The sequence below is a fragment of the Girardinichthys multiradiatus genome, chromosome 24 (assembly GCF_021462225.1).
Source record: "Girardinichthys multiradiatus isolate DD_20200921_A chromosome 24, DD_fGirMul_XY1, whole genome shotgun sequence".
Classification (NCBI taxonomy): Eukaryota; Metazoa; Chordata; class Actinopteri; order Cyprinodontiformes; family Goodeidae; genus Girardinichthys; species Girardinichthys multiradiatus.
In genome coordinates, this window is record NC_061816.1 from 17,709,335 (window position 1) to 17,721,666 (window position 12,332).

The following is a 12,332-nucleotide window of genomic DNA, read 5'->3' on the forward strand; positions in this document are numbered from 1 at the left end:
GAGAAAACAGAAAAGATTGAAAAATACAACCCAAACGATAGATTAAAAAAAAAGATAGCTACGGAGCACCTGGAGAGACTAAATTCAACGTTTCTGCACTCTGACAGACTCCAAGTACACAACAAAATGTCTTTAAAGGCTAAAAAAGTGGATATGTCCCCGGTTGCTTTAAATTGAGGCCTATAAGACAAACAAAAGCGCATTTTATTGGGATTTTATGTTTTACATCAGCACCAAGTAACACATAATTGTAAAGAGAAAGGAACATGACAAATGGTTTTAAGGTTTTTAAAAACTAAAAATATGAAGTGTGTTCAACCCCTACGTTTAAGAGACTGAGGTCTTTGCTGAAGCCTCTTTGCAATGTAGCTCAAGCTCAGTCAGACTGGATAGAGAGGGAGGCAATGACAGAACATTTAAAATTGTCCGGATCCTACATCTGGAAAATAGTTAAAGTAAAAAAAAAAAAAAACATATGTAAAGAGCCGCTGCTCCTCTACATTGAAAGAAGTCAGCTGAGGTGCTTTGACATTTTTTAGGATTCCTCAGCTGGGTGCCTCCCTTTGGAGGTTTTCTGTGTGGAGACCTGGGACAGACCCTGAACTCACTGGAGGAACTTCCTATGGATCCCACAAAATGAGCTGAAAAATGTCACCGGGGAGGTGGATGTCCTGGTTATCCCCACAGCCCATTAGATAAGCAGAAGACAGTGGATGAATGGATGTGTCATACCTTCATGAGAATGTCTGATGTCCTACTGAGGGACTTTAATTATCAGGCAGATAAACACACTGTGGTTATAATAGCATTTTGATGCTACCAGCTTGAGATCAGAATGAAACAAATCAGAGTCTGCAGTATTTAGTACTTCATATCTACATTGTGGTAAACATGCAAGCTCCCAGAATAAAACTTTTAACTACTAAAAAAGAAGCTCCATCAGGGTGCTATACACTGACAGTGTTGAAATTAATGTCACTCAGTGGTCTCTGTGCAGTGTAAACTAAAACTGAATATCCAAAATCATCAAAAAGCTGCTAATGGCAGAACCTGAGGCTCATACCTAGGGTCAGTTCAAACAACATTGATGTGAGACTGAGAAAGCAACTTGTAGAGCTGAAAAATAGGGCTTACAGGAACTCTTACGGTTCCTCAGAAAGAACAAAATGCTGCAAACACCTGTTCATTTTGAAAATTTTGAACAGATCTCACACATCTTTTCTCTCGACAAGGTTCTGAAAGAATAAACTCTAGGATGCAATGTTTAAAATTCTTTAATGTTGCCTAAACATTGTGGACAAGTCGGTGCAAAGGCTGCTTGTTTTAGAAATGTTCATATCCCACAAAGAATAAGAATCTTACCTTTGACAGAAAAGATAGCACTCTGCAGTTTATTTCTCATTTTGTTAACCAAGCAAGATGAGCTCTGGGCGAATAGCTAAAAATCTTGTTAAATCGTATCAAATTTTATGAATTATAATTCAGGTTACAGTTTACCGTCCAAAAAATATGTACGATCAATTGATTTCTTTAGTCTAAGTTTAATCTGACTGAGTTTTCCCTAAAATGTTGTCAAATTTTATCAAAGGCAATTGAATAGCCACTTTGCTAAATGTCTATATTGGTAAGATATTGAAGCTCCAGCACTTGTGACACTGTTTGTAGCTGCGATTCAATACATGAATTGAATGACTGCAAGGTGTGCATATCCTGTGGCTGTGAAACATGCTCAAATCATCAGCCTCCAACTGCCATGCTAAACAGTTATAAGGCGTGTCTGCTGTGTTTGGGTTTGCCTCAACAGCCAAACATCTGTTCATGGATCAAGTAGTTTTGTGAAATTATTGCTGATATCTCTCCTTTTTGGTATTGTGTTAACCCACACCTGCAAACTGTCAAAAGTCCTTTTACCATTAAAGGGAATAAAACCAATACAGGTCTGAACTAGACTGGTTGCCCATGCTCTACTGGATGATTTTTACTCTTTTCCAGGCTTAAGGTGATTTATGTTTATACAACCATTTTATCCTAAACATTATGAGTGCTGCAGTTAGCCTTTAACAATTTAGTTGCACAAATGAGGCTGTTTGAGAACGCTACTGACAAAAACCTTTAGGTCTTGGGAAATAATATCAGCTTGTAAAAAAAAGAGACATAATATGTCTTTTATAATTTATAATATGGGGAGAATGAGGGTCAAAATAAAAACATGAATCTAAGTCATGGCCACTAATTAACCTTGGAAACTGGCTCAGTGGTGGCTCAAAATGAGGGAAAAATGTAAGTCATATTGGTTGCACACAAGAACCAATATATCATGAATCATTCAGGCTTTATGTCTGAATGATTCATGGGTCAGTTTTAATGGGCTTATCCAATATAAAACTCCTCAGAAAAGTTTGAAAGACTAAATTATGTTTTACTGGGAAAGGCGGTAAGTTAACCCAGTGAGCAGAATGGGCCAACCCATTTCTTAAACAAGCATTACATGTATTTGGTTGCACTTGATTTTTATGTATGGGAATAAATCAGAGTAAAGGGTGTTCAATACAAATGTTCTCCACTCGTTTCAGACTTTTATTTATTAACACATTTGAAAACAATTTACAGTTTCAATGGATATTAGTAATTTGGCAAGGTACTGTAAAATGTGACACAGAAGTACCATTTGTCTTGGCTACTGTTTTAAATATGAAAAAGACATACCACTCAAGTAAGACAGAAAATACTTGAACTTGCCTATATATACAGTCAGAGCTAATTGTCCAGTTATGCTAGTGCTAGTGTCCATTCGGCTGTTTGCTTACAAAAAGAAGTCTGTGGTTCTAAGTTATGCAGCAGCCATGTCATTCTCTGCTCGGTTAAAAATATTCAGGTGGAGCCGAGATCTCGCTTTGTTCACCCATTCTTCCCAACAAAATATGTCCAGAAAGGCCTTCTTGAAACTATCGCCTGAGAGAGTGTACAAAGCCAGGTTAAAGAATGTGTTAAGTCCAGCCAAAGGCCGTGAGATAATATAAGCTGCATTCACTATGTACTTTGTGCATTGTGTTGAAGAACTGATTTGAATTTCAACCCACAGTACTCGCAAGGTGTGGTATGGCAGGTAGCACATGACAAACACCACTAGGATGAAGACGGTCACACGCCGTGCTCGCATCCTGTAGGAACTGGTAGTGCTGGATCCACCAGTGAGCTGTTTCACAATCCCAATGTAACAGATGAACACCAGCACTAAGGGTAGAGCAAACCCGAACGCAGTGAGCAACCAGTTATACTCCCGAATGCTGACAACTGGTTCTGTGTTAGCAAAGTCAACACAAAATGTCATGTTGTCCTTATGGGTTAGGAATATGATGGTAAGCATTGGTGTAACTTCAGCAGCAGCGACAGTCCAGACAACTAAGCAAGCAACTATACCCCAAATCTTCTGTTGCACTTGTATCACCCATAGCGGCTGGATCACCACCACGAAACGAAAAACAGCAACACAAGACAGGGACAGGATGCTCCCATATAGGTGAAAATGAAAGGCAAACCGCACAAAGCGGCACATGAAGTCGCCAAGCATCCATGATTCCATGTTGCTGTAGTAGTAGACCAAAAAGGGCATGGTGAGGACATAGAGTAGATCCATTAGTGCCAGGTTGACCATAATGATGCTGCTGCTCTTCCAAGGACGCAGTTTCGCCAGATAAATGCTGATAGACAATATGTTTCCCACCAGGCCCACGATAAAGATTATGCCATAAGAGACAGATAGGTAGTAATGTTTCAGGAGCGATTCCAAATCAGTGCAGCTGTTATTGAGCCCAGCCATGAAAAAGCCCTGCTGGAAAAAAGAAACATCAGATTTCTACCAGTAAAATAAACAGTGGAGAAACACATTTATCTTGCTTTTGAATAAATCACCTGAGAAAGTGATACTCTATAGGCTACTGACCTGCAGACTGCCTTTTTCTTGACACATGATATTTACTTATGACAGCACTAATGCTAAAGTCAAATTGAAACTAAAGTCAAACTTGCTACCAAACGTCAGGCTAATGCTAGGGTAAAATTAATACTAAAGTCAAGCCGATGCTTGTGGTTGAGTAAGGAAGGTTTGGTTTAGCTTTAGCTAGTTTAGTGCTAATGCTAAAGTCAAACTTGTTAGCTTGCTGAGCTTTGTAACACTGAGGGCATCAATGCTAGTGAGTGGCACATAATAAGTGTCAGGGAAACCAATTCAGTTACATTTTATACCTTAGTCAAAAAACAGACATCTTTTGTTTCTTTTTAAAAATGGAAAACAATAAGCTAAATGTACGTTTAGCAAATTTATTTAAATAAATTTTAACAATTGTTTGAATTTCAAAAGAATTATTTAAAGGTAATTAGCTTTTAAACTCACATAATTTCTCTTCAAAAATCAACCTAAATAAAAACTGATGCAGTCAGTGACAATAAACATCTAAACCATTTTAGTGAGATTGTTGAAATTTAAACACTTCCTTATGCACAAACAAGTTTGATTTTCTTTTCTTTAAACATGGAAGAATAAACCATATTGTATTTTTTTCTACAGACTGAGATTGTGCTACAGCAAAAAAGATGAATTCTGTCTGTTTTCTTATACATGTATAATAGAAGGAAAATTTACTTAAATTTTAGAACAATATTTTTTTATTGTTGAATAGAAAAGCTTTACAGTTCTTACAGGTCTTATATGCCAATATCAATCATTCTAAAAGTAATGTCTATAAAACTACAGTGAACATGCTCACTAATAGACAGACAAGGGTTATTTTAGGGTCACCAATCATCCAGGTGAAGGTCAGCTGGTGTAGCTCTTGTCAACAGCTGACCTAACAATGTTGTGTGAGTACAAATTGACAATGAAAAACCGACTAGCAGTGAAACTCTGCTTCCATATCTGTTGTTACACAGTCAGCAGCAATTACTGCAGGAGGAAGAAAGGGGAAAGCTGGACTGAAAAGCACGAGGTGAGCAGAGCGGGGAAGAAAGGAAGCAATCAAGCCACCTCAGTGGGAAAGAAGCAAACAATATCCGGTTTCCTTGTCAACAGCTTGGTCTGTGAAAGCCTCTAAGGATATCACAACCGTAGCTCTGCCAGTGAAACGTCTCTTATTATGGATGAGAGAATTGCAATTTTCTGCTTATATGCCACACATTGACACTGATCTAACATTGTTGGAACATTCATTTGGTATTACAATTGAAACATCATTTCAGAATCACAGTCATAGAAGTAAATAAATATTGAAAAAAAAAATACTGTATATACAAATACATCTATTTTTTATATATTGTTTTACTTACTTTTAATTATTGTGTCCTCATCAGGTTGCAGTCCAAGTCCCTTGTGTGTCGTCTTTGTTTTCACTTCCATTCCTTGATCTCACCACCTCCCACTCCCTATATTTCCAGTCTTCCACACCCAGGGGGGAACTCCAGCATATTTCAGTTTGAAGGTGCACTGTTGTGTTATTCACCTTTAGCCACTTGTGGCCAGCATTCCTGTGTCATTCTTAAAACTGATGAAGGTCAGGTTTCAAGTGAATTAGCAGGAAATGAGCGAGGGGCGGAGAGAATGAAATATTTATTTTGTCTTGTTAAATCAAACTCCTGAGAGTAGCTTTGTTCAGAAAAGACAAGTGTTACAATTGAGGTCTTTGTTAATTTTTCACCCGCTAACACGTGGTTGGAAGAGTTTGGCAACTGCTATCGTAAATCTGGCATAGACTACTCTCGGTTTGTCATTAAAAAAAACAAGGAAGTCTGGGAAATGTGCAGAAAGCAAAAGCCCACTGTGTTAATGCAACACTTAAAAAATGTCTTAAGTCATTAGCTTCTCTAAAAAGAGTTTCTAATGACCCAGACTTTGGTCTTCTCACTGCTCTTCAAAGAGTCTAGTTTTTCTTTACGCGTTTTATTTTCTTTTAGTATTCACAGTGACCCTAAACATACATTAAAATGGAATGGTTTTGATCAAAACATGTTTATGTTAGAATGGTCCAGTTAAAGTCCATGTCATGATTTTTACAGCCGACTTAACCCTCATGCAGAGACTCTCAGAGAACGTTGTAAAAGGAATACGTTTTTATTGAAAGATTGATCAGGAACAACAGGAGCGACGAGTCTAATCTTCCTTACTGTGAAAACACAAAGAGAAAAGATAAATAGCTGAACCTCAGAAACATGAACCAACATAAACGTATCTTACTGGAGATTACGGAATAACCCGCCAGGGAGAGAATAAATGTCAGGAAAGGAGTTCAGCTTGCCATACACAGACTAGATCAGGAAGTAGCCTTAGCCACTATGGACGACTGGAACAGATCAGGTAGGATTCACACCTGGAACAGGTAACAAAGCAAGTTAGAGTTCGCAACAACAGATCCTTCAAAAGATATCCATGGTAAAAATCATGCAAAGATTTCAGAGCTGGCCAGAAATTACCACGGAGGCAAAAACACTCAGGCGCTGAGGTGTTGGCAACCTTCCTCTATATGCTTCCCAGCTGATGAGTAGATGCACAACACCTGTCGCCTCAGGTACACTCCTACTGGTGGCACCTAGTGTCGAAAAGGTGTAAGCAGCAGGCAGCAGAACTCCAAATCTTGACACCACCTCCCCCTCAACGGCCGCCTCCTGGCGGTGCAGAAGACGTTGCTTGGTGGGCCCGGAAATCCCGGATCAAAGAGGGATCAACAATGAAGGAACCCGGAACCCAGGAGCGATCCTCCGGACCATACCCCTCCCAGTCAACGAGGTATTGATGTCCACGTCCCCGTCGTCGAGAGGCCACAATGCGGCGAACAGGGTACACAGGGTGGCCCTGAAAATCCCGGGCGGGCGGAGTGGGCAAGGCCGGAGGGCAGAGCGTGCTGGTCTGAACAGGTTTCAACTGATAAACCTGAAAAACAGGGTGAACATGGAGACTAGGAAGCAGACGAAGGCGAATAGATGCAGGACCCACGAGAGAATCAATTACATAGGGTCCGATGAACCTGGGAGAGAGCTTTCTGGACAGGGACTTGAGTGGAATGTCCCTTGCGGTGAGCCAAACCTTCTGACCAGGGAGGTAACTAGGAGCAGGCAGTCTTCGACGGTCTGCATAGCGCTTGTTTCGGGCAGCTGTCTGGTGAAGCGCCCGGCTGGCGGCGTTCCAAACCCGTTTACATCTCCGTATGTGGTGTTGTACAGTAGGAACCATGATGTCCTTCTCCTCCGACGGGAAAAACGGAGGTTGGTATCCCAACGAAACCTCAAAAGGTAAATAACCGGTGGCTGAGGAGACATGAGAGTTGTGGGCGTATTCGATCCACCCCATGTGGTCACTACATTCAGCGGGGCAGGTGGACGTCACACACCGCAGGGCCACCTCCAAGTTTGGGGATGATGACCGGAAGTTAGCGCCACCTTTGCCCCTAGGGCTTCACAGAAATGTCACCAGACACGGGAAGTAAACTGAGGGCCCCTGTCGGACAACTGGCAACAGGGGATGCCATGTAGGCGAAAAACATGTTTGACCATCAATTTAGCAGTTTGGAGGGCCGATTGCAGCTTTCGGAGAGGAACCAGGTGGCAGGCCTTGGAGAATTGGTCAATAATGGTCATAATAACAGTCATTCCGTGAGAACATGGTAGACCCGTGACGAAGTCCAAGGCCACATGGGACCAGGGTCGACCAGGGATGCTGAGAGGTTGAAGTAAGCCTCTAGAGGGTCGATTAGAAGACTTAGTTCTAGCGCATGTGGTACAGGCCGTCACGTACTCCTTGACGTCTTTGTGAAGGGACGGCCACCAATAGCGTCTGGTGATTGCTGCAATAGTCCTACTGACACCAGGGTGAGCGAAGAACTTGGATGAATGAAACCAGCCAATCACTCTGGATCGCACTGATGCTGGAACATAGGTCCTTCCAGGAGGTCCAGTTCCTGGCCCAGGATCATCAGGGAGAGCTCGCCGCACAAAGTCCTCTATCTCCCAGGTTAAAGAGCCCACGGTACAGCTAGGCGGCAGGATAGACTCGGTATGTTTCTCTGTATCTTCAGGTTCAAATTGGCGGGATAGAGTGTCTGGTTTGATGTTCTTGGAACCTGGTCTAAAAGAAATAGACTGTTTAAATCGAGAAAAGAAAAGAGACCAACGTGATGGACGTGCATTGAGACACTTAGCTGACTGAATGTATGACAGATTTTTATGGTCTGTCCAGACCAACACAGGATGTTCAGCGCCCCCCAGCCAATACCTCCACTCCTCTACGGCCAACTTAATGGCCAGCAACACTCTGTCTCCAACCTGGAAGTTTCGTTCAGCAGGGGTCAATCGATGGGAGAAAAAGGCGCATGAATGAAGCCTTCCATCCTGATCAGAAAGCTGGGAGAGCACCGCTCCCACCTCAGTATCTGAGGCGTCTACTTCCAGGGTAAACTTTTTCGTAGAATCTGGATGGATCAGAATAGGCGCTTGGGAGAACAGTCTTTTCAGCCGGGTGAAGGCAGTCTCAGCTTCCAAACCCCAGCTGAAGGTCGTCTTTGTGGAAATTAGCGCATTCAATGGGGCCGCCACCTGGCTGTAATTCCTAATAAATCTTCAGTAGAAGTTGGCAAACCCCAAGAACTGCTGCAACTTCTTCCTCGAGTCAGATACTGGCCAGTCCATTACTGCTCGGACCTTTCCTGGGTCGGCACGAACCTGTCCCTCCTCCAGAACAAAACCCAGGAAACTGATTGTTGACTGATGGAAGTCGCACTTTTCCATCTTAAGAAACAGTCTGTTTTCAAGGAGACGCTGTAGAACCTGTCTCACATGGTGGCGGTGTTCCTCTAGACTCCTGGAAAAAATTTAAATATTGTCCAGGTACACAAATACAAAAATATTCAAAAAATCTCTCAACACGTCATTGACGAGAGCTTGAAAAACTGCTGGGGCATTACTTAGGCCAAAAGGCATCACCAAGTACTCGAAATGCCCCAGAGGAGTCTTAAATGCTGTCTTCCACTCGTCTCCCTTGCGGATTCTGACTAAGTGGTAGGCATTTCTGAGGTCCAGCTTAGAGAAAACAACAGCGCCATGTACAGGCTCAAACGCAGAAGCTAGCAGAGGAAGAGGATATTTGTTTTTAACAGTAATTGTGTTCAAACCCCTGTAATCTATACAAGGGCGTAAACCTCCATCTGTTTTCCCCACAAAGAAGAAACCTGCCCCTAAAGGAGACGAAGAGGGACAAATAACCCCAGCAGCTAAAGACTCAGCAATATGTTTTTCCATTACTTTTCTTTCCGGCCCGGAGATGCTGTAGAGTCGGCTGGAGGGGCACCAGGAAGAAGATTAATGGCACAGTCGTATGGTCGATGAGGCGGTAGAGACAGGGCCCGAGACTTGCTAAAGACCATCTTAAGATCATGATACTCGGGGGGAACTCTGGTTAAGTCTGAGAGTTCCTCCTCCATACCTTCCTCACCAGGGGTTGTAGGACAGATGGCTGACTGTAAACATGAATTGAGACATCCCTCAGACGGGGATGGAGGAAACGGAGAGGTTCGCTCCAACGCTCTCTCGGAGCGATTCCTCCTCCTTTCCCGTAGGCGAGAATCAATGCGGATAGCTAAATCAATGTACTTATCTAATTCTTCTGGTTCATCTACAAGGACTAATTCGTCCTTTATGGGCTCGTTCAAAGACTGGAAAAACGCCGCCTTTAACGCGCTTTCGTTCCAGCCTGAGGATACAGCTAATGTACGAAAATCGATAGAAAAGTCAGCTAAAGGACGATTCTGTTGTTTCAACGCCCACAATTTGCGGGCAATACAGAACTGATCTGAAGCTACGTCAAACGTCCGTTTAAACTCGTTAATGAAATCCTCATATGACAACCTGAAACCAGTGCAGTTGGAAAACCTTGCCTCCACCCATCGGAGCACCCTTCCAGTTAACAAACTCAAAGCATAAGAAATCTTACCCTCATCATGCGAAAAAGCTCGAGGTGACCGGTTAAACACCAACCTACACTGAAGTAAAAAACCACGACATCCACCCATCTCTCCGGAAAACCTCTCAAGATGAGGAGAAGAAACATCTCGAAAAGGTGGTGGATGTTGGGCCTCCAGTGGCTCAGCAGCACCCCCAAAGGGTGCGGCAGACTCAGAACTACAAGCACCTTGAAACAGTGATGCCAAATGCTCCAGCTGCTGGTTTGTTTGCAGCTGTCTATCTAGGAGGGTTTGGAGAGTAGAACTGTGCGTATGAATTTGCTGACTATGTTCAGCTAAAGTTCTCTGAAGGTTCTCCGCTGGGTTAGGCTGGCCTGAGTGTTCTGTCATGATTTTTACAGCCGACTTAACCCTCATGCAGAGACTCTCAGAGAACTTTGTAAAAGGAATACGTTTTTATTGAAAGATTGATCAGGAACAACAGGAGCGACGAGTCTAATCTTCCTTACTGTGAAAACTCAAAGAGAAAAGATAAATAGCTGAACCTCAGAAACATGAACCAACATAAATGTATCTTACTGGAGATTACGGAATAACCCGCCAGGGAGAAAATAAATGTCAGGAAAGGAGTTCACCTTGCCATGCACCGACTAGATCAGGAAGTAGCCTTAGCCACTACGGACGACTGGAACAGATCAGGTAGGATTCACACCTGGAACAGGTAACAAAGCAAGTTAGAGTTCGCAACAACAGATCCTTCAAAAGATATCCATGGTAAAAATCATGCAAAGATTTCAGAGCTGGCCAGAAATTGCCACGGAGGCAAAAACACTCAGGCGCCAAGGTGTTGGCAACCTTCCTCTATATGCTTCCCAGCTGATGAGTAGATGCACAACACCTGTCGGCTCAGGTACACTCCTACTGGTGGCACCTAGTGTCGAAAAGATGTAAGCAGTAGGCAGCAGAACTCCAAATCCTGACAGTCCAGACTTAAACCCAAGAACAATCTGTGGGAAGATTTAAAAACTGATTTTCAGATATGCTCTCCTACCATTCTGAACTTGAGCTACTTTGCAATGAAGAATGGGCAGATATTTCAACAGTAGATGAACAAATCTGGTAGAGACATACCCCAACAGACTTGCAGCTGTAAATACAGTGAAATCTGGTTCTATCAAAACCATGTATGATTTTCCTTCCACTGCACAATTTCATTTTACTTTGTGTTGATTCAACAGGCCTTCACTCCTGAATAAAGAACTGTTAAATGCCACAGTAAGAAGTGTTGATTAAATTGTTTTAGGAATATGTTATGGGTTGTTGTTTATATATTTATATATTGACTTTAAAAAATGTTTTTCTTAAACTTCTCAATGTATAACTTCTCAAACTTTTTGGGTGGAATGATGATACTTCCAATAACCAATGATTTTTCAAAACAAGAGCTCAAGTTTGAATTTGTTGTGATTTTCTCCAATTCACACAGAGTGAAAATGACACCTACAAAATAAAAATAAGTGGTTGAACAAACAAGTACAGGTCCTTCTCAAAATATTAGCATATTGTGATAAAGTTCATTATTTTCCATAATGTCATGATGAAAATTTAACATTCATATATTTTAGATTCATTGCACACTAACTGAAATATTTCAGGTTTTTTATTGTCTTAATACGGATGATTTTGGCATACAGCTCATGAAAACCCAAAATTCCTATCTCACAAAATTAGCATATTTCATCCGACCAATAAAAGAAAAGTGTTTTTAATACAAAAAACGTCAACCTTCAAATAATCATGTACAGTTATGCACTCAATACTTGGTCGGGAATCCTTTTGCAGAAATGACTGCTTCAATGCGGCGTGGCATGGAGGCAATCAGCCTGTGGCACTGCTGAGGTCTTATGGAGGCCCAGGATGCTTCGATAGCGGCCTTTAGCTCATCCAGAGTGTTGGGTTTTGAGTCTCTCAACGTTCTCTTCACAATATCCCACAGATTCTCTATGGGGTTCAGGTCAGGAGAGTTGGCAGGCCAATTGAGCACAGTGATACCATGGTCAGTAAACCATTTACCAGTGGTTTTGGCACTGTGAGCAGGTGCCAGGTCGTGCTGAAAAATGAAATCTTCATCTCCATAAAGCTTTTCAGCAGATGGAAGCATGAAGTGCTCCAAAATCTCCTGATAGCTAGCTGCATTGACCCTGCCCTTGATAAAACACAGTCAACCAACACCAGCAGCTGACACGGCATCCCAGACCATCACTGACTGTGGGTACTTAACACTGGACTTCTGGCATTTTGGCATTTCCTTCTCCCCAGTCTTCCTCCAGACTCTGGCACCTTGATTTCCGAATGACATGCAGAATTTGCTTTCATCCGAAAAAAGTACTT

The 12,332-nt window shown here is 42.2% G+C and overlaps 1 protein-coding gene across 1 annotated transcript; it reads right to left on the bottom strand.

Annotated features, from left to right (window-relative positions):
- Positions 1 to 2,642: 2,642 nt before the first annotated feature.
- LOC124861193 (2-oxoglutarate receptor 1-like) lies at positions 2,643 to 3,820 on the bottom strand. The gene has a single exon (XM_047354715.1). The coding sequence runs from the start codon at positions 3,818 to 3,820 to the stop codon at positions 2,831 to 2,833; it is 990 nt and encodes a 329-aa protein (XP_047210671.1). The 3' UTR covers positions 2,643 to 2,830.
- Positions 3,821 to 12,332: the final 8,512 nt, after the last annotated feature.